This window comes from Taudactylus pleione, unplaced genomic scaffold, assembly GCF_031769625.1.
Source record: "Taudactylus pleione unplaced genomic scaffold, aTauple2 ptg001997l, whole genome shotgun sequence".
NCBI lineage: Eukaryota > Metazoa > Chordata > Amphibia > Anura > Myobatrachidae > Taudactylus > Taudactylus pleione.
This window is the reverse complement of record NW_028286393.1, coordinates 337,639-365,176: the sequence shown is the minus strand read 5'-3', so window position 1 is coordinate 365,176 and position 27,538 is coordinate 337,639. Positions and strand designations below refer to the sequence as shown.

At 43.9% G+C, this 27,538-nt stretch overlaps 1 protein-coding gene across 4 annotated transcripts; it reads left to right on the top strand.

The window, feature by feature from the left end:
• The first annotated feature begins 230 nt into the window (after nucleotides 1–230).
• On the top strand, nucleotides 231–23,025 carry ZBTB43 (zinc finger and BTB domain containing 43). Of its 4 annotated transcripts, none has more exons than XM_088465574.1 (4): nucleotides 262–275; nucleotides 9,345–9,480; nucleotides 9,862–9,940; nucleotides 15,532–23,025. In XM_088465574.1, the coding sequence occupies exon 4, from the start codon at nucleotides 15,555–15,557 to the stop codon at nucleotides 16,947–16,949; it is 1,395 nt and encodes a 464-aa protein (XP_088321700.1). In that variant the 5' UTR covers nucleotides 262–275; nucleotides 9,345–9,480; nucleotides 9,862–9,940; nucleotides 15,532–15,554; the 3' UTR covers nucleotides 16,950–23,025. The 4 variants fall into 4 exon arrangements, with proteins under 4 accessions (XP_088321702.1, XP_088321700.1, XP_088321701.1 ...); XM_088465575.1 differs by lacking the exon at nucleotides 262–275 and adding an exon at nucleotides 8,415–8,457 and having other exon boundaries at nucleotides 9,345–9,471; XM_088465572.1 differs by lacking the exon at nucleotides 262–275 and adding an exon at nucleotides 8,415–8,457.
• Nucleotides 23,026–27,538: the final 4,513 nt, after the last annotated feature.

The following is a 27,538-nucleotide window of genomic DNA, read 5'->3' as shown; positions in this document are numbered from 1 at the left end:
ATTTTCTTCGTCAGCTTTATGAATCCTGTAAGTTGCAATGTGTAATATGCTATGTATCATGCTACATTGTATCACTTCTGTGCAGATTAGTACCTGCAGCACTTTGTTGGTGATAGTGTCACTTTGTAACTATGGAGACTGGACCCTCCCCCCGCTCCCCCCGCCCCCTCCCCTCCCCGTCTGGTGGTCACGTGATCTGTGATGTCAGCTTGCTCAGCCCCGGAAGTGAGGTGGGGGATGTTGGGCTCTGGCAGTGCCCTGGTGGGAATAGGAAGGTAAGATTGCTGTCTGCTTATTTCATCCTGACTGTAGATGTGACAATACAGCTGATACACTGGTCATACACTGATCATACACTGATCATACACTGGTCATACACTGGTCATACACTGATCATACACTGGTCATACACTGATCATACACTGGTCATACACTGATCATACACTGATCATACACTGGTCATACACTGGTCATACACTGATCATACACTGATCATACACTGGTCATACACTGGTCATACACTGATCATACACTGATCATACACTGATCATACACTGGTCATACAGCTGATACACTGGTCATACACTGGTCGTACACTGGTCATACACTGGTCATACACTGATCATACACTGGTCATACAGCTGATACACTGGTCATACACTGATCATACACTGGTCATACAGCTGATACACTGGTCATACACTGATCATACACTGGTCATACACTGATCATACACTGGTCATACAGCTGATACACTGATCATACACTGGTCATACACTGATCATACACTGGTCATACACTGATCATACACTGATCATACAGCTGATACACTGGTCATACACTGGTCATACAGCTGATACACTGGTCATACACTGATCATACACTGATCATACAGCTGATACACTGGTCATACACTGGTCATACACTGGTCATACAGCTGATACACTGGTCATACACTGGTCATACAGCTGATACACTGAACATACACTGATCATACAGCTGATACACTGGTCATACACTGATCATACAGCTGATACACTGATCATACACTGATCATACAGCTGATACACTGGTCATACAGCTGATACACTGATCATACAGCTGATACACTGATCATACACTGATCATACACTGATCATACACTGGTCATACAGCTGATACACTGATCATACACTGGTCATACAGCTGATACACTGGTCATACACTGATCATACACTGGTCATACAGCTGATACACTGATCATACACTGGTCATACAGCTGATACACTGGTCATACACTGATCATACAGCTGATACACTGATCATACACTGATCATACAGCTGATACACTGGTCATACAGCTGATACACTGGTCATACAGCTGATACACTGGTCATACAGCTGATACACTGGTCATACAGCTGATACATTATTGATACATTGATACATTATTGATACATTATTGATACAGTTGCTGTTTGTCTGAACTCTTTTTTTTTTTTTTTTTTTTAAATCCGGGGAGTGCTGCCCTATGTTAGAAGTTTTGTACTATTGGAGTCTGAATGATTTATAGTTTATGTTATATGTAGTGCCGGTCATCTACCTTTTTATATATATATACATACAAACACACCTGTGTATTCTATCATACATAGCATTTATATACACATCACACCCCTGTGTATTATATCATACATAGCCTTTATATACACATCACACCTCTGTGTATTATATCATACATAGCCTTTATATATGCACACATCACACCCCTGTGTATTATAACATACATAGCCTTTATATACACATCACACCTCTGTATTATATCATACATAGCCTTTATATATACATCACACCCCTGTGTATTATATCATGCATAGCCTTTATATATACATCACACCCCTGTGTATTATATCATACATAGCCTTTATATACACATCACACCCCTGTGTATTATATCATACATAGCCTTTATATACACATCACACCTCTGTGTATTATATCATACATAGCCTTTATATATACATCACACCTCTGTGTATTATATCATACATAGCCTTTATATACACATCACACCCCTGTGTATTATATCATACATAGCCTTTATATACACATCACACCTCTGTATTATATCATACATAGCCTTTATATACACATCACACCCCTGTGTATTATATCATACATAGCCTTTATATACACATCACACCTCTGTGTATTATATCATACATAGCCTTTATATACACATCACACCTCTGTGTATTATATCATACATAGCCTTTATATATACATCACACACCTGTGTATTATATCATACATAGCCTTTATATATGCACACATCACACCCCTGTGTATTATAACATACATAGCCTTTATATACACATCACACCTCTGTATTATATCATACATAGCCTTTATATATACATCACACCCCTGTGTATTATATCATACATAGCCTTTATATATACATCACACCTCTGTGTATTATATCATACATAGCCTTTATATACACATCACACCTCTGTGTATTATATCATACATAGCCTTTATATATACATCACACCTCTGTGTATTATATCATACATAGCCTTTATATATACATCACACCTGTGTATTATATCATACATAGCCTTTATATATACATCACACCCCTGTGTATTATATCATACATAGCCTTTATATACACATCACACCCCTGTGTATTATATCATACATAGCCTTTATATACACATCACACCCCTGTGTATTATATCATACATAGCCTTTATATACACATCACACCCCTGTGTATTATATCATACATAGCCTTTATATACACATCACACCTCTGTGTATTATATCATGCATAGCCTTTATATATACATCACACCCCTGTGTATTATATCATACATAGCCTTTATATACACATCACACCTCTGTGTATTATATCATACATAGCCTTTATATATACGTCACACCTCTGTGTATTATATCATACATAGCCTTTATATATACATCACACCTCTGTGTATTATATCATACATAGCCTTTATATATACATCACACCTCTGTGTATTATATCATACATAGCCTTTATATATACATCACACCCCTGTGTATTATATCATACATAGCCTTTATATATACACATCACACCTCTGTGTATTATATCATACATAGCCTTTATATATACATCACCCCTGTGTATTATATCATACATAGCCTTTATATATACATCACCCCTGTGTATTATATCATACATAGCCTTTATATACACATCACACCTCTGTGTATTATATCATACATAGCCTTTATATATACATCACACCTCTGTGTATTATATCATACATAGCCTTTATATATATACATCACACCTCTGTGTATTATATCATACATAGCCTTTATATATACATCACACCCCTGTGTATTATATCATACATAGCCTTTATATATATCACACCCCTGTGTATTATATCATACATAGCCTTTATATACACATCACACCTCTGTGTATTATATCATACATAGCCTTTATATATACATCACACCTCTGTGTATTATATCATACATAGCCTTTATATATACACATCACACCTCTGTATTATATCATACATAGCCTTTATATATACATCACACCCCTGTGTATTATATCATACATAGCCTTTATATATACATCACACCTCTGTGTATTATATCATACATAGCCTTTATATACACATCACACCTCTGTGTATTATATCATACATAGCCTTTATATATACATCACACCTCTGTGTATTATATCATACATAGCCTTTATATATACATCACACCTGTGTATTATATCATACATAGCCTTTATATATACATCACACCCCTGTGTATTATATCATACATAGCCTTTATATACACATCACACCCCTGTGTATTATATCATACATAGCCTTTATATACACATCACACCCCTGTGTATTATATCATACATAGCCTTTATATACACATCACACCCCTGTGTATTATATCATACATAGCCTTTATATACACATCACACCTCTGTGTATTATATCATGCATAGCCTTTATATATACATCACACCCCTGTGTATTATATCATACATAGCCTTTATATACACATCACACCTCTGTGTATTATATCATACATAGCCTTTATATATACGTCACACCTCTGTGTATTATATCATACATAGCCTTTATATATACATCACACCTCTGTGTATTATATCATACATAGCCTTTATATATACATCACACCTCTGTGTATTATATCATACATAGCCTTTATATATACATCACACCCCTGTGTATTATATCATACATAGCCTTTATATATACACATCACACCTCTGTGTATTATATCATACATAGCCTTTATATATACATCACCCCTGTGTATTATATCATACATAGCCTTTATATATACATCACCCCTGTGTATTATATCATACATAGCCTTTATATACACATCACACCTCTGTGTATTATATCATACATAGCCTTTATATATACATCACACCTCTGTGTATTATATCATACATAGCCTTTATATATATACATCACACCTCTGTGTATTATATCATACATAGCCTTTATATATACATCACACCCCTGTGTATTATATCATACATAGCCTTTATATATATCACACCCCTGTGTATTATATCATACATAGCCTTTATATATACATCACACCCCTGTGTATTATATTATACATAGCCTTTATATATACATCACACCCCTGTGTATTATATTATATACACCTTCCTCCCTACATATCTGACCTCCGGGATCCTCCAGTCACTCCCCCTAGATACGTGAGCGTATAGGTAACCGTGGAGACCCGGCGGCTGGAAAGAGCAAAACAGAACCATTATAGCGTCAGACATACACATTACAAACATAAACCAAACACAATAATAATATTAAAAACATTGAAACCAATTGGCTATAGCCAACTCTGTCATACAGCTCCAGCAATAAGGTCTAATTAATTACACATACAAATTCTTGTGACAAATAGGAGGTAAAATACGATACATAGATGTTAATATTCAAACATAATGTAGAACTGTTGAATTTAACGAGAATATAACTAGAAAACAAAAACATTTAAGTGAAGCTGATCATTTAGTCCCCTGGGTCTCACTGTATCCAAAATATGGATCCATTTTGCTTCTAAACGTAGCAATTGTTCATGTCGGTCCCAACGTCTGGGATATGACCAATGGTCAGGTGTCTGATATGTGACATATTATGTTTAGATTCTGAAAAATGTTTTGCAATAGGTTGTTGTGACCCTCTGCCATTAATGGCGGATCTTATTGCTGATCTGTGGAGTGGCGTGCGCTCCTTCAATGTGCGCATGGTCTTCCCCACATAGCAGGGACCACAGGGGCAGTCATATGGCTGCAGGTAACACAACCTGTGCACTTGTAGCAACCGTTCTTCCTTTTTGTTTCAACTCCCTATCTCTCATTGTGACAGGAACACCTGAATGGACTTCCCAGTCTCTTATGTTCTTACCCCTCTTAAAGCACAATCTAATCTTACTATGTTTAAGACTGGGGAGTTCTCTATCTCTCTGTATGACAGGCCATATTTCCCTGCTGGTGTTAAGGATTTTATTATGTGCCGTGGTATATGTGTGTACCCAATGTAGAGGGTCAGGTGAGTCTCTCACTGTTTTACTATTGAGGGCTTCTGATCTAGGCATCAAATCCACTTTCTTACGTACCAATCTCAAGGTTTCTTCCGAATAGCCTCTGTGTCTAAATGTATCCATCATTAGGTGTAAATCCCTACTCAACATCTCAGGATCGCTGGTAATTCCTTTTACCCTGAGGAGCTGTGAAAGTGGTAGACCTCTGATCGTTTCCTGAGGGTGAATGCTATCTGCCCAGGAGAAGTGTATGTCTATCTGTGGATTTAGAATAGAGACTCGTACAGATTATTATGTTCTTAATTGAAATGGTGACATCCAAAAATGAAATCTCTTCTAGACTAGCTTGATATGTGAATTTTATGGGGTGATCTTGCCTATTAATGTTCTCCATTAGATCTGATGACCCTTGTAGAAGAAGCAGCGAGAGAACTAACCTTGATGAGACAAAAAGTTACTGATTATGAAATCAAGAATAAGACTCTGCTTTTACGAGATCAAACGTGTGATTGGTATGAAAAGCTCCAACAACAGGTGGATTCCTACAAAAAAAAGATTTTAGTGGCTTTTAAAAAGCAGAAGTTTGACATTTGTCAATAAAGACTATGACGAAATGAAAGTATACAGATGGCTGTCGGGCAGTTCCCAGTCTGGAGCTTATGATAAACGCAGATTCGGCAGAGTGAGATACAGAACAACTGGTGACGAACATTCCTCAGGAGAACTACCAACCTCATCTGGTCATGAATTTAGTAACACTCAGAACATTAGAACAACAGGGATGAAGCCCCCTTTAGGGGTGAAAACCCGCGCGGGGCCACAGGAGGCACACTAGAAGGGGTGGCCAGAGGCTCCGGAAAAGGAGGCAGGGGCAAGAGTCGGAAGAAACCAACTTAATTTATAATTTGTCACAATAAATCCTGACTTCAGCAGAGATAGTAGTTTTAAATAGAGGATTAGGCTATGTCCCAAAAAATGCTTTCAACTCTTTAAATTGGAAAACTGACCATCATTATTGGAATAGGCAATTGAAATTGAGAGCATTCCTTGACAACAAGAATCCTTCTATGACTCCATAGATATGTGGTCCCTTTAAACAAAAATCAACATTTGATCCACCTTCCCATAACGTCGCTGTCCAGAGCTTTATGAAGACTTTGGGTGTAATGGTCTCTGAAAGTCAGGAACATCCCACAACCTTCAGAAATAACTTGAATTCGGAGGAATGGAAAGCGCTTAAAAAAACTGAATTCCTATAAAGATATAGTTGTCAGGTCAGCTAATAAGGGGGGTGGCATACTGGTTCTGGATGTCACTAAATATTGTGAAGAGATTTACAGTCAACTATCTAATACAGAAGTGGGTGAAGACCCTATGGACCAATATAAAATATATAATAGAAATGGATAACCTATTGACTGCGGCTTTCAACGGTGGGACCATAGTTAGAGATTTATGATGTTCTGAGTATTGGTCACCCGAGGATACCACTACTCTATTCGTTACCAAAGAGCCACAAGAGTATGACTGCTCCACCAGGACCTCCGATAGTCTCAGCAACGAACTCAGGGCCTTCTTCAGACCCGCTCGCAAGCGGGTCGATGTTGGCCCAGTGCGCATTCGCACGATGGACCCGGCTCCGTCATGCACATGCGCCAGACCCGGATAGCGACGGGCAAGCCGTCGCTATGGGTCTCGCTACAAAGGGGGCGTGCTGTCTATGGTGAGTGACAGCATGCCCCCCTTTGGTGGGCGTGCCGGGGGCGTGGCAGGCCAGACGGAGGCGTTCCCATGGAACTCTGATAGAGCCAAAAGCACTCCAGGGCTTGCGGCAGACGAGACCCTACCACAAGGGTCTTGTCGCAAGCCCGATGGTCGCGATGGTCTTGATCATCGCGACCATCTTCCTGGCCGCTCGCTATAGCTGTGGGTGGTCACCCACAGCTATACGAGCGGCCAGGAGGCCGCTCTAAAAATTCAGAAGGACGGCCCTGATTCAGAGCGAGCGCTCTGTCAGAGCGTCCGGCTCTGAATCAGGGCCTCATTGTATAGTAACATATCTACATTTTTAGACTATTACTTACAGCCTTGTGTACAGTCAGGTGTTACCTACCTTAAAGACACCATAGATCTACTATTGTGCTAGATGAATTGGGGGAGTTGCCTCCCAACACCTGGGTTTGCACAATGGACATACCAAGCATTTATAGGAACAGTGGAATCTGTTAGGGAATTGTTAATCAGAAATGATCTGTATAAGGGACCCTTGTATTGATTTTTTCTGACACTTTTAGACATGTCACTTAGGAGAAATTATTTATTTTTTAATGGTCAATACTTTCTGCCAAACACGGAGTGTGCCATGGGATCACATGTGGCACCCACGTATATGCCAATGCCTATATGGCTAGTTTGGAAAAAAAACTTCTTCTTTAATAGAAATACCAGGGATAGAATCCTATTTCTCAGACGCTATATTGATGATGTGATACTTTTGTGGAGGGGGGAGTTATGGTGGGTTTCAAGATCTAATGGAGAACATTAATAGGCAAGATCACCCCATAAAATTCACATATCGAGCTAGTCTAGAAGAGATTTCATTTTTGGATGTCACCATTTCAATTAAGAACATAATAATCTGTACGAGTCTCTATTCTAAATCCACAGATAGACATACACTTCTCCTGGGCAGATAGCATTCACCCTCAGGAAACGATCAGAGGTCTACCACATTCACAGCTCCTCAGGGTAAAAGGAATTACCAGCGATCCTGAGATGTTGAGTAGGGATTTACACCTAATGATGGATACAATTAGACACAGAGGCTATTCGGAAGAAACCTTGAGATTGGTACGTAAGAAAGTGGATTTGATGCCTAGATCAGAAGCCCTCAATAGTAAAACAGTGAGAGACTCACCTGACCCTCTACATTGGGTACACACATATACCACGGCACATAATAAAATCCTTAACACCAGCAGGGAAATATGGCCTGTCATACAGAGAGATAGAGAACTCCCCAGTCTTAAACATAGTAAGATTAGATTGTGCTTTAAGAGGGGTAAGAACATAAGAGACTGGGAAGTCCATTCAGGTGTTCCTGTCACAATGAGAGATAGGGAGTTGAAACAAAAAGGAAGAACGGTTGCTACAAGTGCACAGGTTGTGTTACCTGCAGCCATATGACTGCCCCTGTGGTCCCTGCTATGTGGGGAAGACCATGCGCACATTGAAGGAGCGCACGCCACTCCACAGATCAGCAATAAGATCCGCCATTAATGGCAAAGGGTCAGAACAACCTATTGCAAAACATTTTTCAGAATCTAAACATAATATGTCACATATCAGACACCTGACCATTGGTCATATCCCAGACGTTGGGACCGACATGACCATTTGCTACGTTTAGAAGCAAAATGGATCCATATTTTGGATACAGTGAGACCCAGGGGACTAAATGATCAGCTTCACTTAAATGTTTTTGTTTTCTAGTTATATTCTCGTTAAATTCAACAGTTCTACATTATGTTTGAATATTAACATCTATGTATCGTATTTTACCTCCTATTTGTCACAAGAATTTGTATGTGTAATAGATTAGACCTTATTGCTGGAGCTGTATGACAGAGTTGGCTATAGCCAATTGGTTTCAATGTTTTTAATATTATTATTGTGTTTGGTTAATGTTTGTAATGTGTATGTCTGACACTATAATGGTTCTGTTTTACTCTTTCCAGCCGCCGGGTCTCCACGGTTACCTATACGCTCACGTATCTAGGGGGGAGTGACTGGAGGATCCCAGAAGTCAGATATACAGGGCGGAAGGTGCTGGGCGGGACCCGGCGTCTGGAGAAATGGCGACAGGTATGTAAGGTATGCTTTGTACACATTTATGTATTATATCTCCTGTATATAACACACATTACACCTGTCTGATTATATCTCTGTGTATTATATCTCCTGTATATAACACACATTACACCTGTCTGATTATAGCTCTGTGTATTATATCTCCTGTATATTACACACATTACACCTGTCTGATTATAGCTCCGTGTATTATATCTACTGTATATAACACACATTACACCTGTCTGATTATAGCTCTGTGTATTATATCTCCTGTATATAACACACATTACACCTGTCTGATTATATCTCTGTGTATTATATCTACTGTATATAACACACATTACACCTATTCTGTTTGATCATTGGTGGTAACACTAATACTGGCCGTGTCTGGCTTTGCAGGAATCGCTGGTGTATTCGGTTAGAAGATGTGAGCGTGTAACGAGAGGACACTGACATTGCGTTCATGTCTGTACAGTAGGTCAGTAAGGAGAAAGCACAACTTACCTTAACTTAACATATTTCCTTCAGTCCTATAGATGTATATGTGCAGGAAATCCCTGATGTAAGAGGGAGCCTCGCTATCCCCGTCCCTCTCTTGTCACATATACGGTGCAAGTGATTCTTGAATGAAGGCCAAAAATGTGGAATAGGTAGTATGTCCTCTGTAACAGAGGCTGGGTACGGGATGTCGGTGCTCGGGAGCCCAACGCCGGCACCCCGATAGGGTTAGGATCCTGATACCTGTCGGTAAGTATCCTAACCCTATCCCTAACCCTCTCTCCCAGCACCCTAAACCTATTCTCCCCCCTAGTGCCTAACCCTCCCCACCTAGTGCCTAACCCTCCCCCTAACCCTCTCTCCCAGCACCCTAAACCTATCCTCCCCCTAGTGCCTAACCCTCCCCAGCTAGTGCCTAACCCTCCCCAGCTAGTGCCTAACCCTCCCCAGCTAGTGCCTAACCCTCCCCTCCTAGTGCCTAACCCTCCCCACCTAGTGCCTAACCCTCCCCACCTAGTGCCTAACCCTCCCCACCTAGTGCCTAACCCTCCCCACCTAGTGCCTAACCCTCCCCTCCTAGTGCCTAACCCTCCCCTCCTAGTGCCTAACCCTCCCCACCTAGTGCCTAACCCTCCCCAGGTACAGGATCATTTGAGGCTGACAGTATCATGTCTGTACAGTCACGGCTGGATCATAAACTGGCAAAAGTCGTCACCCTGTCCGGTACAACAGATGTGTCATTTGGGAGCGAGATTGGACTCCGTGGTGCAGAAAATATATCTGCCGGAGGAGAAGATCCTGGCCCTACAATCACGAATACGCAGGTTGCTTCGCAACAGGCAGATATCCGTTCTAGTTGCCATGCAGGTCCTGGGGTCGATGGTGGCCACCTTCAGGATGGTGGAATACGCTCAATTCCACTCCAGACCACTGCAGCAATTCGTTCTGTCTCACTGGAACAAGGATCATCGCACGATCAGCTCTCAGCTGCTGCGTCTCTCTCCAGAGGTACGGTTGTCCCTGACCTGGTGGTTGCAGACAAAGCATCTCAGGCAGGGTCGCCCCTTTTGGGTGCCGGATTGGACATTAGTCAAAACCGACGCCACTCTTCAAGGTTGGGGGTCGATGAAGGGGTCACACACTTTCCAGGGAAAGTGGTCAGTGGCGGAAAGCCGGCTACCGATAAACGTCCTGGAACTAAGAGCTATATTCAAAGCTTTAGTGCAGGCTCAGAAAATCCTAAAGGGCAGGTCGGTGTAGATACAGTTGGACAATCGCACCGCGGTCGGCTACCTAAAACATCAAGGGGGCACAAGGAGTCGGGCTGCCTTGGCAGAGGTATCAAAGATCCTGGTATGGGCAGAGACTCATCTGCCCACGATATCTGCCGTGTTCATTCCAGGAATCCTGAATTGGGAGGCCGATTTTCTCAGTCGGCAAGAGATAAATGCAGGGGAGTGGGCCCTACATCCACAGGTTTTTCGGAACCTTGTGGACAGGTGGGGCCTACCAGAAATAGATCTGATGTCATCAAGAAGGAACAACAAGGTTCCCAGGTACGGATCCCGGACAAGAGATCCGAGAGCCGAGTTTGTAGACGCACTGACAGTAAAGTGGCGTTACAAGCTGGTATATCTGTTTCCCCCGTTTGCTCTTCTGCCCAGAGTGGTCAGAAAGATCAAACAAGAGGGCAGCACCGTCAATTAAATAGCTCCGGCATGGCCGAGACTGCACTGGTTCACAGATCTACAGTCTCTCTCCATAGACACTCCATGGCCTCTGCCATTGAGACCGGATCTGTTGCTACAGGGTCCCTGCTGGTACTCGGATCTTCATCGGCTATCGCTGACGGCATGGCTCTTGAGGCCTCCGTCTTGAGGAAGAAAGGGTTTTCCGAGTCTGTTATACGGATGATGTTGAAGGCACGGAAACCATCCTCAGCCCGTATATACTATAGGGTTTGGCATACTTTCTTTCAGTGGTGTGAACTGAAAGGGTATGATCCACATAAATTCCTGATATCCAGAGTGCTTGATTTTCTTCAAAGCGGTCTGAAAAAGGGCTCCGCCTGGCCTCTTTAAAGGTACAGGGGTCAGCTCTTTCAGTCTGGTTCCAACATAAAATTGCTCTGAGACCGGATATAAAGACCTTTTTTCTGGGGGTGTTGAGGATTCAGCCTCCCTTCGTTTCCGCCGGTTGTTCCGTGGGACCTGACTCTAGTTCTGAAAGTTTTACAGGCTCCTCCGTTCGAGCCTTTAAATTCAATAGACATCAAGTGGCTAACATCAAAGACGGTATTCCTCCTTGCCATGACATCTGCACGTAGAGTGTCGGATTTAGCTGCGCTTTCCTTCCGTGAGCCGTTCTTGGTATTTCATCAAGATAGAGCAGTGCTACGTACTAGGGAGGGTTACCTTCCGAAAGTGGTGTCTAAATTTCATATTAATGAAGAAATAGTAGTTCCAGCATTTCAGGGCACAAGTCTCTCACAAGGGGAGGCGGCTTCCCTGGATGTGGTCCGTGCTTTAAGAATTTATGTTAAACGCACGAGCAAATGGAGGAAGTCCGATTCACTTTTTGTGCTTTATGGTTGTCATAAGCGTGGCTGGCCAGCCAATAAACAGTCACTGGCCAGGTGGATTCGCATGGCAATTTCATTGGCTTATACACAGGCTGGTATGTGGGTGCCGGATTCAGTGACGGCACACTCTACTAGGGCGGTAGGTCCATCTTGGGCTGCCCGCCGGGGTGCTTCTGCTGAGCAATTATGCAAAGCAGCCACATGGTCTTCCATCCATACCTTTGACAAATTTTATTCCTTTGACACCTTTGCCTCTCAGGATGCCTCCTTCGGGCGTAGGATTCTCCTCTCTTCCGAGAGTCAGGAGCGTCCCCGCCCGTAGGGTTAGTGCTTTGGGATATCCCCAACGTAATGGCTGTGGACCCCATGGCCCCCGAAGAAGAAAATAGGAGTTATGGTATAACATACCTTTGTTAACTCTTTTTCTTCAAGGTCCATGGGGTCCACAGGACACCCACGTAGTTCTGGGGCAGGTTTTTCCGTAGTTTCTCCTCTTGAGAGTCTGGACTCGTAAGTATGGGTCCTTTTCTTTCTTGTTTGTCTCTGCCTGCTTGAGCTTGGTAACGAACTGGCTACCTGAGGCAGGGGGTGGGGTATATGAGGAGGAAACCCGGTGCACCCTGGGAGCAGAGAGCTTGTTTGTATTAACTGTTTGGTGACCGGGATTCATACCCCAACGTAATGGCTGTGGACCCCATGGACCTCGAAGAAAAAGAGTTAACAAAGGTATGTCATACCATAACTCCTATTTTTTGGCCTTCATTTAAAACGTACTAAGGATTCGTTACTGTAAATCCTGCACTTAGAGTGATAAATGAGGAATGCCCATTTATTTATTTCCAGTATCTCCACTTTCAAATGGCTAAGTTTCAGATGCATTGTGGGTGTTTGTCCTGTGGGATCACATGACTTAAAATATCGCCGTTCTCTCCTGTGTAATGTACGGTTACGATGATGCCTGTGATCTATTTCTGTGCTCTCTGGTTGCGGGGGACATATGAGTCTGTCATCGTAACTAAGTTTGTAACTGAATTTATACTGATTATTTGATTTATATTAATGGGCATTTTAACCATAATTAGCCTATTGTATATTTCGAACCATAGAAGTTACTAAGAAGAAGAAGAATGTATACAAACTAAGGAAATGTTTTATATGTAACTAATTATGTCCAGTATATCAATCTCCTGCACATTTTTGAATATTCACATCTTAAAAAATAAAAATTGCTTAAAAAAGGTGGCGCTTCTCTGTCTGGCATTTGTGCAGAAATCAGAATAGAAGAGACTGAGGGGGTCATTCAGACCTGCTCGCGAGCGCAGGACACTCGCAAGGGGGTCGATGTTGCCCCACTGCACATGCGCATGACGGAGGGAACTCCGTCGTGCGCATGCGCGAGACCTGGATAGCGACAGGCTCTCCGTCGCTCCGGGTCTCGCACCAAAGGGGGCGTGCTGTCGATGTTGATTGACAGCACGCCCCCTTTGGTGGGCGTGCCGGGGGCATGGCTGCCAGACGGAGGCGTTCCCATGGGATAGAGCCAAAATCACTCCAGGGCTTGCGGCAGCGAGACCCTACCGCAGGGTCTCCGTCGCAAGCCCGATGGTCGCGATGGTCTTGACCATCGCGACCATCATCATGGACGCTCGCATAAGCTGTGGGTGGTCACCCACAGGTATGCGAGCGTCCAGGAGGACGCTCCATTTTCATGGAGGAGGGCCCTGATTCAGAGCGAGCGCACTGGTCAGAGCGTTCGGCTCTGAATCGGGCCCTGAATTCCTGGCTGTTTGTAACATAAATGTGTAATCACTGGATCACAGCAAGCTTGATGGGCTTGCTGTGCTATGGTATTTCAGCTTTTTGTCTCATATCAGCAGCTTTTTAACCTGTGTCTAAAGGGGCACATCCACTGGCAGACAGTGAAACGACTGCACGATTATGACATTGTAATCGTGCAGTCGTTTCACAGTCTGTGCTGTACCTACACTGAGCGGTCAGTCGTTCAGTGTAGGCACCCTCCCTCAGAGTTGCCGACTTGTAGCTCCCTCCTTCCGGGAGTGACCTGTCGGGCATCCTCAGCAGGGGGGCGTGTCCCATCAGAAGGGGGCGTGGCCTGGACGTTGACTAGTCATTGGGGGCGGGGCATGGGCGTGACAACGCGATCGCGGCCCCGCCCCCTCTTCACAATGCCGATAAATGGCAGTGTGAAGCAGGGGGCGGGGCCATGATGACGCGAATCGCGTCATCGGGCCCCCCGCTGACGGGGATAATACTGTATTTGCGGTGGGAGCGGCGGCGAGCCAGATGTAGGCGAGACTTACCTACCTTTCCGGGGGGCCTGGAGCAGCACCCGATTTTCGGGAGGCTCCTGACAAAATCAGGAGGGTAGGTAAGTATGCCCTCCCTCATCCCCGAACAAGGTCGTTATCGGCAGATTGACCAGCATGTTCGGGCGATGATAGATGTCAAAAACGGAAGCGCGCATTGCTGGTTGTTTTTGACTTTAAGCTGCCCGATTTGTGCCTGATTAACAAGCGATTCAACGATAACTATGTCGTTATCGTTCAATCGCTCTGGTTAATCGGGTAGTGGATACCCGCCTTAAGGGCTGCAGGATTTACTTAATGATATTTTTGGTCGCCACATACAAGTCTGTTCATGCAACGCACAGTGAGAATATGAATACTAGTAAGATGGGTTCCTCATATATTAGATTGACTTGAAGGTGGGCACTAACAAGGTATTAGAAAGTGATCAGTTTCTACTCCTAAGGAGCAGGATTTATTGTAAAGGGCATGTTCTTTCCAAATCGTAAGTCCCCTTCCATGGGCCTAGTTGAGGGTCTGTCCCCTAGAATTTGTCCCCACCCCCTCCTCGCAGCTAATTAAATTGACCCCTATATTTGATGTTGGTGGATTTTACTAGTCATCAATATAACTATAAAAATAATCCAGTGAGAGGCAACCTCAGATTTGTGTTCTTCTTTCTAGGACCTCGGAGCACTTGTAATGAAATGGAGCCCGGGCTGAACACTTTCCGTGTCGAGTTTCCAGATTTCTCCAACACCATCCTGCAGAAATTAAATCAGCAGCGCCAGCTTGGACAGTTATGTGACATCACCATCGTGGTACAAGGGCATCTCTTCCGAGCCCACAAAGCAGTGCTGGCAGCCAGCTCTCCGTACTTCTGTGACCAGGTGCTACTGAAGAACAGCCGCAGAGTGGTCCTCCCAGATGTCATGAACCCAAGAGTCTTTGAGAACATCCTGTCCTCCTCTTACACTGGGCGGCTGGTGCTTCCCACTAACGAGATTGTAAGTTACCTAACAGCAGCCAGTTTTCTTCAGATGTGGCACGTTGTTGACAAGTGTACTGAGCTTCTAGAGGGGAACCCGACTCTCCTGTGTCACAAATCCAACCTCAGCAGTGACCACCAGTCTCCCAGCAGCAGCAACTACAACGGTCTCAACGAAACCTTTGAGCTCGGAACGAGTGGGCAGCCTGATTTCAGGAAGGGTGAAGAGATCAGAGATGTCGAAAATGAGGAGGAGAGCCCGAAAGATGATGAGTTGTCTTCTCAGCTTACCGAACATGAGTACCTGCCCAGCAACTCTTCCACTGAACACGACCAGCTAAGTACTGAGATGACCAGCCAGGATGGCGAGGAAGGGGCCAGCGACAGCGCTGATTATCACTACAATCGCCCTTTGTACATTAAGCCAAGTATCATGACCCACAAGCGGTGGGTACACATAAAGCCGGAGAGGTTCGAGCAGGAGTGTGAAGGTGTGGAGATGCGACCACCTCTTGAGGACCACGTCTCTGAGTCAGTAAACTCGGGGCAAGTGGAACCGTCCATCCAGACTTCAGCTGTCGCAGACAGCTTTGACTTTTGTAATAAAAAGTCAGTAGAACCTGAAGGCCATGCCAACAACCACCGTTACGATGACCACGTGGATTTCTATGGAGCATCTATGGAGGAGTTTTCTGGAGAGCGGGAGGAACATCTTGAAGGCCGCGGAGCAGAAACTACTCCTGGAGGGTTTGGGGAACGTATTGACATTTCGGGGGGCATCAAAGAGGAAACCTCATCGTCTGGCTTTACTGCGGTTGTCTACAAACTTTACCCATGTCAGTGCGGTAAGAGCTTTACGCATAAGAGCCAGCGGGATAGACACATGAGCATGCACCTCGGGCTGCGACCTTACGGTTGCGGGGTCTGTGGTAAGAAGTTTAAAATGAAGCATCACCTGGTAGGCCACATGAAAATTCACACAGGGATTAAGCCATACGAGTGTAATATCTGCGGCAAGCGTTTTATGTGGAGGGACAGTTTTCACCGGCACGTGACTTCTTGTTCCAAGTCCTACCATGCTTCTAAAGGTGGGCAGGCCTCAACCGAGAGCTAGGCAGGTGCCAACTGAGAGCTAGGCAGGTCCCAACCGAGAGCTAGGCAGGCCTTCTTTCCTTACATATAACAGTACAGTGAGAGAACCATGATCCTGCTCCATGGCCTAGCAAACACTATAGTATGAGTAAGCAATAAGCAGATTATAGCATGCAGTCCGTAATGCTCACGTGGGTTTGGTGCTCGCTACTGTAACAATGGACAAACAGCTGTCAGACAACGAAGCTACCGAAAGAAGATGTCCATCATTTAAGATGTCGAGAAATAGCTGTTTGCTAATTTAGTAATATAGCTCATAATAATTATAGCTGGGTTTTTTTCCCCGGTTGCATTTGGATTTAGCACTTTTGTGATGCTGTAGGACTAATAATTGGGATACATGTGATGCAACTCCTAGAGCGGCTTAAAGTTATAATGCCCACACGGTTAAAATGTTTTAAGTAGCGTTACATTTGTGCCGGGATCCCAGTGCTGGCGTTCTCATGTTTACATAGTATCTTTAGACATCCTGACTGCCTCCGCCAAAAATACTATTTACCTGATTCTACCGTCAATGCCTGTCGATAGGCTTTTACGTTTTCTTGATATTTTTGGCAATTTTTATCTAAATTGTGATATAAATCAGCCCTTTCGTTAATTAGCAGGACGGCGAGCGTCTTGCCCCAGAATCGAACACTGTGAGCAGAGCTGTATCCGTCTAAAACCGACCCAACACTGCGACACCTGCTGCCACCTCTTGCAGGGGCTCAGTTCCTCCCCCAAACCCCCGAATTACCAGTCTTCCTGGTAAGGGGCACTGAGAATTCTGCTAGGGAATGGGGATGTACGATGTTACAGAGTTACACTGCATGTATGCAAAAATGCTAACAAGCGCAAAATGGCAACGCAAATTAAATATTTCCCTTTTTTAAACATTGCATAAATGTTGCATGATCAGTCTCCCAAAATACTTCTTTAATTTCTTTGGGAAGATCGTTTCTTTCTAGGTAATTCACAAACTATAACGAGTTATGAAACTTCCTTTCAGGTTGCTTAAAAGTCTCAGGAGCCATTTTGGAGTCCTGGGACAAAAGAGGACGTTTTACTGAAACATATGTTACAGTTACAAATAAAAAAAATCTGCTTCCTAAAACTAAAAAGGCTGCTCCCATGTCTGTGAGATACGTCCTTTTATATTGTTCTGTAGCGTCTTCGGTTTGTACAGTCTCGCCAAACAGCCCTTCTCGGCGCACCAGGGCCCTTATTCAGAGCCGCTCGCTACCGCTGCCCGCACGCTGGGATTGTGGGCGTTTTTTTTTTTTTTTTTATCTCCGGCCGTTCTGCGAGCGGCCAGGAGACCATAGCCATAATCACGACCATCGACCTTGCGACGAGACCCTACGGTATGGTCTACGCTGCCGCAAGGCCGAAGTGGACCTCCTGCTCTAATAGAGCAGGAAGCTCACCACTGACATCACTAGTGATGTCAGTAACATCTCCCTACAAATGCCAGGCGTTCCTAAGGGTACGCCTGCGTTTGTCCAGCCATCCCCCCTACCCGCCCACTAAACGGGGCGAGCTGTCACTCACCATCAACAGCTGCCCCGTCTTGTTGCGAGCCCCGTAGCGACTGAACTTCAGTTGCTCGGTGGGGCTCACGCACACGCAGTGCCTAAACATCGGGCCGCTTGCGAGCGGCTCTGAATCAGGGCCTAGGTCCCATGCGACTTGGCTTGCACCTAGCGTCATTTTTTAGCACCTCCGTCGTATTTCGATGCGAGAAAAAAACGCTTCACGATTCTGCAATGATTAATTTCTATGCAACACTTGTATATCTGTGTGCGACTGACTGAAGTGCTACAAAGCAGCGGCCGTGGCTTGTTCTGCGCCACGCTCCGTTGTGCTTCATACACAGATTCAGACTGAGGGCCTGATTTGGAGATGGACGGATTTGCAGAGCGGCACACAAGCGTCTGTGCAATTCCGTCCATCTCAGATGCAAACGCAGAAGAAGGGGTCAGACACCTCCTTGTAGCACTAGCGATCGCAGCACTGCGACCAACGTCACCGGCTGGGATCACCATCGGAACCTGGTTGCTCCTGTGGACAGGCTGCGGGAGCTGAAGTAGAAGTGTCGCATATCAGATTAATCAGTGAAGCGGTTTTCGAATCGCCTTGTCACCAAGACGCATTTCGGGCAAAAAAATATACTACACCGCTTGGTGCAGTATTGAGGGTAGGTGTATGAGACCTCTTCTGTATTTGGCCTTTGCTGTACTGGCATCTGTCTAATGTTACTAAGCCACGTGCCACGAGCCTCACTCACCCTCTAAATGCCAGTATGCTAAGACCGTAGGTCCTATGTGCAGAATGACTTAAGCCGGATTGACTCGCAGAATAATGATGTAACAATAACAAAATATAAACATTCTTTCTAAATAGACATGTTCCATGAGGCTACAATAGCAAGCACCAAACTCCCTGCACAGCTCTAACATCTGCTCCTTTGTGTTATAATCCAGTTCTGTTAAAGTCTGGCTGGGAATCTCTGCACGCCTCTGCGTAGGACGATCATTTATGTTACCGCAAACGTGACCATTAGCTGCGTGTGTTACCCCGGATAAGGATGGAGGAGACCCTCAATTCAACCGCACGTGGGCGTTTGTGAAAGATTCATTTTCTTTTGACATTTTATTTTATGATTTGATTAGTTGCACCTTCAGCCAGTGGGCACTGTAATGTACGCTGTGCCAAGTAACTCTCTCTTTGCAATACACAGTGGACATAACCGCAAATATACTTAAAGATACAGACTTGTCACTTGTGTTGCAAGTGTGTGACCTCGCCTCGGATGACACTTGAGAATACGTACATACTGGCACGAAGGCGGCCCTCTCTCCTGGCACTCTTCAGACTTCTCTCAATGTGTATTGAGGCTTTCGTGGTGAAGCCATGTTGAGTATTGGAGTGTTCCCAGTTTAGCACTTTTAACCCGTTTCCTATACTGTTACCATTTCAGGGCGACCCTCCCACTCAGCTGAGATTCCTGGGAACCCCACCTCGAGTCTGACACTGGTTAGTAGGAATAAAAACCACCTTGATGCATATTTCTGTTCCACAATTTCCCTTACTTGCCATGACGTTACCGGATAACCTTTCTATGCCGGTTTGGTGCTGTCCCAGTCTAAGTTACTCGTCCTGACCAGTTACGTCCCTTTAAATATTCAACAAATTTAGTATTGTGCAGTGGTCTCGCTAGTGGTCCTTTATTGGAGTGCTGTACAATCTGAAATTTGTAAAATAGTTCATATTTAAAAGATGACCTCTTCCCGTCCCTTACTTTTCTGGACATAAGCTGAAATAGATAGCACTTACTTGAATATTTTATGTTTGTTACGACGGTTGTTTAAAGTTGTTTGAAATACTGTAAATCTTTCATCTAATTTATACTGAAGAAGAAAATGCTTGTGTAACCCTTATGGTAGCTGGAATAACTGTAATTGTCCTCTATACAGGTTGAGTCTCCCATATCCAAATATTCCGAAATACAGAAATTTTTTTGGCACGACTGAGATAATGAAACCTTTGATTTTTGATGGTTCAATGTACACAAACTTTGTCTAAGGCACAAATTATTAAACATATTGTATAAAATTACCTTCAGGCTGTGTGTATAAGGTGTATATGAAACATAACTGAATTTTATGTATATACACAAACTTTGTTTGAGCCACAAAATTATTGAAAATATAGTATAAAATGACCTGCAGGCTGTGTGTATAAGGTGTATATAACACACAAATGCATTCTGTGTGTATATTTGGGTCCCATTCCCAAGATATTTCATTATGACATGCAATTATTCCAAAATACGGAATATTCCGTTATCCAAAATACCCCTGGTCCCAAGCATTTTGGATATCGGAGACTCAACCTGTAATAACTAGCGCAGAGTTGTCACACTTGTATAAACCACATTCTTCTACCCACAGATATTCTGTACTATATAAACACAAATGGCCAGCATCTGGTCACCTACCTAATGGTTCCTGCTTTAGGATTATATGGCCAGACCCTGAGACGAAATGTCAGCTGGCTGTGGGCTCTCTAGTGACCATAATTCTGCTTACGAGAGGTTACACATTGGCCTGTGCCATCTCTTCAAGAGGAAAGAGAGATGTTTTTGTTAGAACTTATCTGCAGCGTTTATTAATCTGTTCTGGAGGAATTTCCACAAAAAAACCCAAAAACATTTGACACACAAGATATTTGCACAACAATTTGAGTTTACTTATCTTATGTGACATAATCCTATTTACATAATGTGACTGAAAAAAAAAAATCTTCCTTTGGCTAAACTGGCTGTGTCAGTGTGTAAGGTTAATCATCTAAATCCTTGGTTCTCAAGTACCGCTAAAAGGTCATGTTTTCTGGATTTCTTTAATCATGCACAGGTGAGTTGATCTGTTTTGCTGGGCCACAGACAGAAATCCTGAAAACATAACCTGTTAGGAGTACTTGAAACATCGGTGGCCGCCATGTTGTGGGCTTTAAAAAAAATACAGCCCACAACATTCAGCCTGTCAATTTTCAAGGGAGAAGTGACTTTGCTTCGGCAGGTAGCCACTAGTTCAGGTGAATCGGCTGGGTGCAGTCTCCAGCAAAATGGCCGCCTCTGGTGTGTAGGTCACAGAAGTGATTTTAATACCAGATCATGCTAGCTTGAAATGATTAATGGCCGTGTAAGTTGTATTCTGGACTTAGTGAGTGTTTTATTTAGTGGATGCCCTGTCCTGGCTTTGGCAGGTAACTGATGTGCAATGAATGTAGCAGAACTGTAGTTACACAGGGGTCTGTGGAAACAAGGTTATGACATGGTTTATATATCCCAGGCTGTTGTGCAATGTCTGTCGTCACATTACAGCCACGCACAACTTGTACAGGACATCGCAGGACACTTGTCCCCAGATGTATGTAGCATTAATTAATGACGATCTTTATGGCCCTTAGGCGATGATATTCATGCTTACCCAGTGCTGTGGATGCCTATGTATCGGGCAGAATGTTTTACCTCTCCCATATTTCTGGTTGGTCACTGAGAGCGTCGCAGTTAGAGTTCCGCAGCAGGATGTGCTAAGCAACGCAACATGGACGTGCCAGGTGCTCCGTTACTAATACAGGGCCTGCCGCCTTCATGTCCTATAGATGGCTGCTGGGATTACAGGTCCTGTTATTCGGGGCGATTACTTCTCTGCGCACATTAGGAGATTATTTCACACATTTATCTTCTTTTTTATTTTTTTTAATCAGTGTTTCAAAATGTAAGAAATCCGCAAATGTTTACATTGTATCTCCAAGACTGTTATTTTCTCTCTCCACGATTGGCAAATTCCAATCAAGACGAGCTCTAGAGCAATATATATAATGCAAATTAAGATTACATGTTCTGATGTGAGGTTTGGGCGATGTGCAATGCGTGCCCCACCCGTAAATATGGCAATCTAACATAGGGGTGATATAGAATTCCCTTGCGGGTGGTCACGCGCCATCCCAACGGTACATCAAATGCATCGTCCCTACTTTGCATTTAATTGAACGGAGAACCAGCATTTTTCAATATACCACATCACTAGGACTGAGGAAGTTGCGTCTCAAGGTTATCAAACAGTTGAGCACCGATTCCTGGAAAGTGACAGTACTTATCGCGTCTTTATATTTTTAGTTATTGGTGTTTATTGCAGCATTGGAAAGTTTATATATCTGTGTCTATAATGTCCTGTATGGTAGCAGGTGGGAGCGGTGCCCGGTCTGTCTGTGCCGCTCACATTAAAGCCTGTAATAATGTAAACACAATGGGGGGTTATTTCTTTCGTTAATTGAAATATGTCAATCTTAAATTTTTTTAATTTATTTTATTTTTACATTGTACAACAAAAATTGTGGATTTCTGAACATTTTAAAACCTTTTAAATCAAAAACTGCGCCTGATGATAAAAAAAATGACAGTCAAAGGGAAAATTGGAGCTGGGAGGACCCTGGAGGTGGGAGGTCCCTGGAGCTGGAGGTGGGAGGTCCCTGGAGCTGGGGTGGGGAGGACCCTGGAGCTGGAGGTGGGGAGGACCCTGGAGCTGGAGGTGGGGAGGACCCTGGAGCTGGAGGTGGGGAGGACCCTGGAGCTGGAGGTGGGGAGGACCCTGGAGCTGGAGGTGGGGAGGACCCTGGAGCTGGAGGTGGGGAGGACCCTGGAGCTGGAGGTGGGGGGGGACCCTGGAGGTGGGGGGGGACCCTGGAGCTGGAGGTGGGGGGGGACCCTGGAGCTGGAAGGACCCTGGAGGTGGGAGGACCCCGGAGCTGGAGGTGGGACTCCCTTCATTAGCGCCTCACTGAGGAGGATAGGAGCAATCTATGGGGACAAGTAATCTTACCAATGACATAAGTTACCTCTTCATTTATCTTTTTGTACTTTGCCCCCACTCCTCAGCTAGCGCAATCAGGAACTCCTTTAGGAACGCCATATTAGAATGCCTCAAAGTGTGGGAAAGATTTACTACAGCCCTTTCTCATACTGCCCCCTACTGGCGGAGAACCCGTTTCGTTGCACATAACTGCCTAGTTACGCCGTTTTCTCTCTAACGTTAGCGCATTTCAGTGAACTATTGTGGCACTCGGATTGGGGCGCATCTCTTTTGCTGGCGTCTCACATATATAACGAGTAACGATATCTATACGATCTGGGGAATGGAAGGGGGGCCGACTTAGTTTAGTACCCAACAAACATCGAAACCGATTAATCCATGTTTACCAGAGGCCTAATCCAAAGCACTTTGTATTTCTATTTTTGTATAGGGTATGTCCGTATATACTGTACTGCACTCATTTTGCTAAAGCTAAGAATCATTTGTTTACATATTTAAATAGGTGCATTTTTATTTTTTATTATTTTGTTTTTGTTTTTTACCGACCCCAGTAGTACGCAAAGCTGGTGAATGATGTACATTTTACTTTCATTTTAAGGACATCTAAAAGGTTTGTTGGTAACTGTACAGATTCCACATAGTAAATGTTACTGTGATTCACTTCCTCTGTTGGGGGTTTAGTGCATTTAGTATATACAGCAGCTATATGTCTAATTATAAAGTGTCCCCGGCACCTACGCACAGTGGAAGTTGCCATCTGGTGGGGTCCCCCAGCTAATGCGCTAGTAACATCACTGGGGCATCGGTGACTATGCGAGGTCTTCGGGTTCCTGGCAGATCACTGGGCTGCAGTTTGGTAAATATTGGTCCCGCCGAATTATGTCATCTCCGCTATTTTTATAGGCTACAATGACTGCACAGTATGAGGTTCCTTACAGGTGTAACATCCCTCCTCTCTATTTGCTTGCTGTATTTACTAATGTGTTAAACTGTCCAAAAAAAGAATAATTTAACCGTGTACTTTGTCTAGTCTTCCTTCATGATCTGTGGGCATTGTGTCAGGTGTGTGGAAGGTGTTAAAAAAGGTCTTCTGGGGCTCATAAATCTAGCCGCCATCGCGGCCATTCCCCGTTCTGCCGACAGCGGTGGTCGGATATTTGGGGATATTCAACTGTTGAAAAATCTCGGTTTTCCAATCTCGACCCAAAAGTGGTCGGAATCAGCAAGTGAGGATTTTTTTACATGTTGAATTTTTTCCGATCTGCCCCGGATCGCTGATCATCGATAACCGGCGATCATCGGATTGTGAATTGTCTGATCTATACAAATCGGCAGAACGGGGAATCGGGACCGTAGAAATATTGGCCCCATTAAACTAAATATTGACTTTTTTCATATTTATATGTTTATTCTACCCCGAAAATGGCCTCTAAAACCGCTGAATACGTCTAGTATCAGAGTTATAAAAGTAAGAGGCTGGTCGCTGTGTTGTACAAGCCATGCATTTACTGATGCAAAACATTATATATATATATATATATATATATATATATATAATGTACCCTTACACGTGTATCAGCACCAGGCCTGTTTAACCTGTGTATTATATTACACTAACGCTGGTAATACAAAGTACACCTGTACCCCATCATAATCCAAAAAAGTGTTTTCCCCAAGCCTAATCCTAATTTGCATGTTGGAAAATCTGCATCTTTATATGGAAGAAAACAATTATTCTGTGCTGTAGCCTCTTATCCACAACATGTAGCTCCTCGGCCTGAATCTGTGAACGCAGCAGCAGGTTGGAGTTCATGCGTTTAGAAGCCGCCAACGCATTATGAACGGTTTTCCTGCACGATGAGTGGACACTATTGAGAAAATAGGGCAGATCATTTATTTTTCATTGTTTGGGCCCCAGGAATCGCTACCACGAACTTCCTGCGCCTTTTGCAAAGTATTGCTCACGGAGAGATGTGGGGTTCTGGCCTAGTCACACTCTGAATCCTGGGTCACAGTAACGCCGTTCTGGTCCCCTCGGACATTGCTCCCGGCCGCGTCTGCGAGACCGGACGCGTCCCTTGTTAAATGATATTGCTGACATAACTGTACAGCTGGTTGGTGTTTCATTCAATGTCTTGTTATTTTCTTCTTATAGAAGAGACTCAAGCTGTTTTGTATCACATGTTAATAATAAATGTTACCTGTTAACCCTGTTTTGTTGTTGTTGATTTCTGTGGGGTTTTTTTTTCCTTTAGAACATAAAATCCCCCTCATACCTCATTCCATTATTTTGTATTAGTGGGCAGCCCGTTTAGCTGACTGGTTTTGCTAAATCTATAATCAAACTGTTTATTTTTCTACATAAGATGTAATTGAATCCCAAAATATATATTTGTTATCATTATGAAGTTTCTCACTGTAAATTGCCATATTTCAGCTAATGTCTGTCACACACCCTTAATCACGTGTTTGATTAATAAACTGCCTTATTACAGGTTATATGCCAACACTCGCATGTCCAGGTTGCCACAAGTACCCCCATTACTATGAAGCTCAAACTGCACATGACTTTGCCGGACAGCATTAGTGGATGCATGTAATGCGGATCTGCCAGGGGGGGGGGGGTCAGTATTTGCCCTGGTGCCTTCATAAGGGCAGTTTGGAGTTAGAATTCTTTTGATCCCAACACTGCTGCATTACATAGTCATTGTGGGCCTCATTCAGAGATGTACCGTGTTTAGATTTTTACACAGTTGAGCGATTATTGGTGAACTGGGCACGCGCCAAGCCCCCTCAGCGAAACCGCACGCATACCTTTTAAGAATCGCAGTGTGATTGACAGGAAGGCTCCTTATTACCCTGTAGCATGGGATATTATGTACAAATAAAAATCTTAGCATGTGACAGATAAATGAACATATCCCGAGGATAGTATCTGGTCCTGAGACATAAGGGGGAGATGTACCAAGCCTTGGTGAGAGATAAACTGGAGAATTTGCCCAAAGCAACCAATCAGCTTTTAACTGTCATCTAGTACATTGTAGAAAATGAAAGCTGGAATCTGATTGGTTGTTATGGAAAGGCTATGTCACCCTTATAGGCTGACAGTGCAGACAGTTGTAGCGTTCACTGACATTGACACCTCATCAGTGCAAACGTGGTTTCCTCCTACTGCTAAAATAATACGTAACATCTTTCACAATTACATTCCTTTACTTGTTACTAAATGTCAGAACGTGACCAGTAATCTGGGAATGTGCTGCAGCATATTTGTGATGGAACAGGTAAGTCCGGTAAGGTCACACCAGGCCCCATATTTCTAGGCAGCCTCCGCCCAAACATTCTCCTGCACCGGGGTGGAATAAGGACAGCGAGATCCGAGTACACCTCCGTGTATCACACACCCCACTGAAGTATAATACCTCAGCTGCTAAACAGGGCCCCTGTACCTCTGAGTAACCCACGGCAGGATTACTGAGCAGTGGGAATTCTTTGTGTCTGTTTACAGTGAAAACACAGCACTTTGCAGGCCCCGGCCCCCTGCCCCGGGCACATCTGTCATAGCTGAGCTCTGCTACCACAGATCTGGAATGAATATCTGCTCTGAACCGAGCAAAACCATCGGTGTTCGCTTTCAAAAGGGTCGCACGGCCAGAGACGATTGGAAAATCAACAAGCACACCCTGAGGCCAATTTGTTGTGCGCTAAATTCTTCTCTCTCGCCCAAGTGTTTACATATCGCAGCGAACCCAAAGGCTGATACGTTGCTCTGCGCCACTCGTTTCCCCGAAAAGGGCCGTAAAACCCACAACAACAGTCAGTGTACCCAATCTACAGAGACGTTTCAGAAATCCTCTTCGGGGTCTAGTTACTAAGCAGTGCTAGGAGACAGAGTGAAAAGTGATAAGGTACCAGCCAATCAGCTCCCGACTGTCATCTCACAGGCTGTGTTTGAAAAATGACAGTTGGGAGCTGATTGGCTGGCACCTTATCACTTTTTACTCTGTCTCCTAACACTGCTTAGTAAATAGACTCCTTAATCTCTTAGGAAACAAGAGTTTTTGATCTGAGGATGTGATAGTGGGGGAAGCACTTTTTCCCTAAGCAAACCTGACCTAGGCCCTCATTCAGAGCCGTACGCTCTGAGCAGAGCGCACGCTCTGAATGAGGGCCGGGCTCCATTTTCATGGAGCGT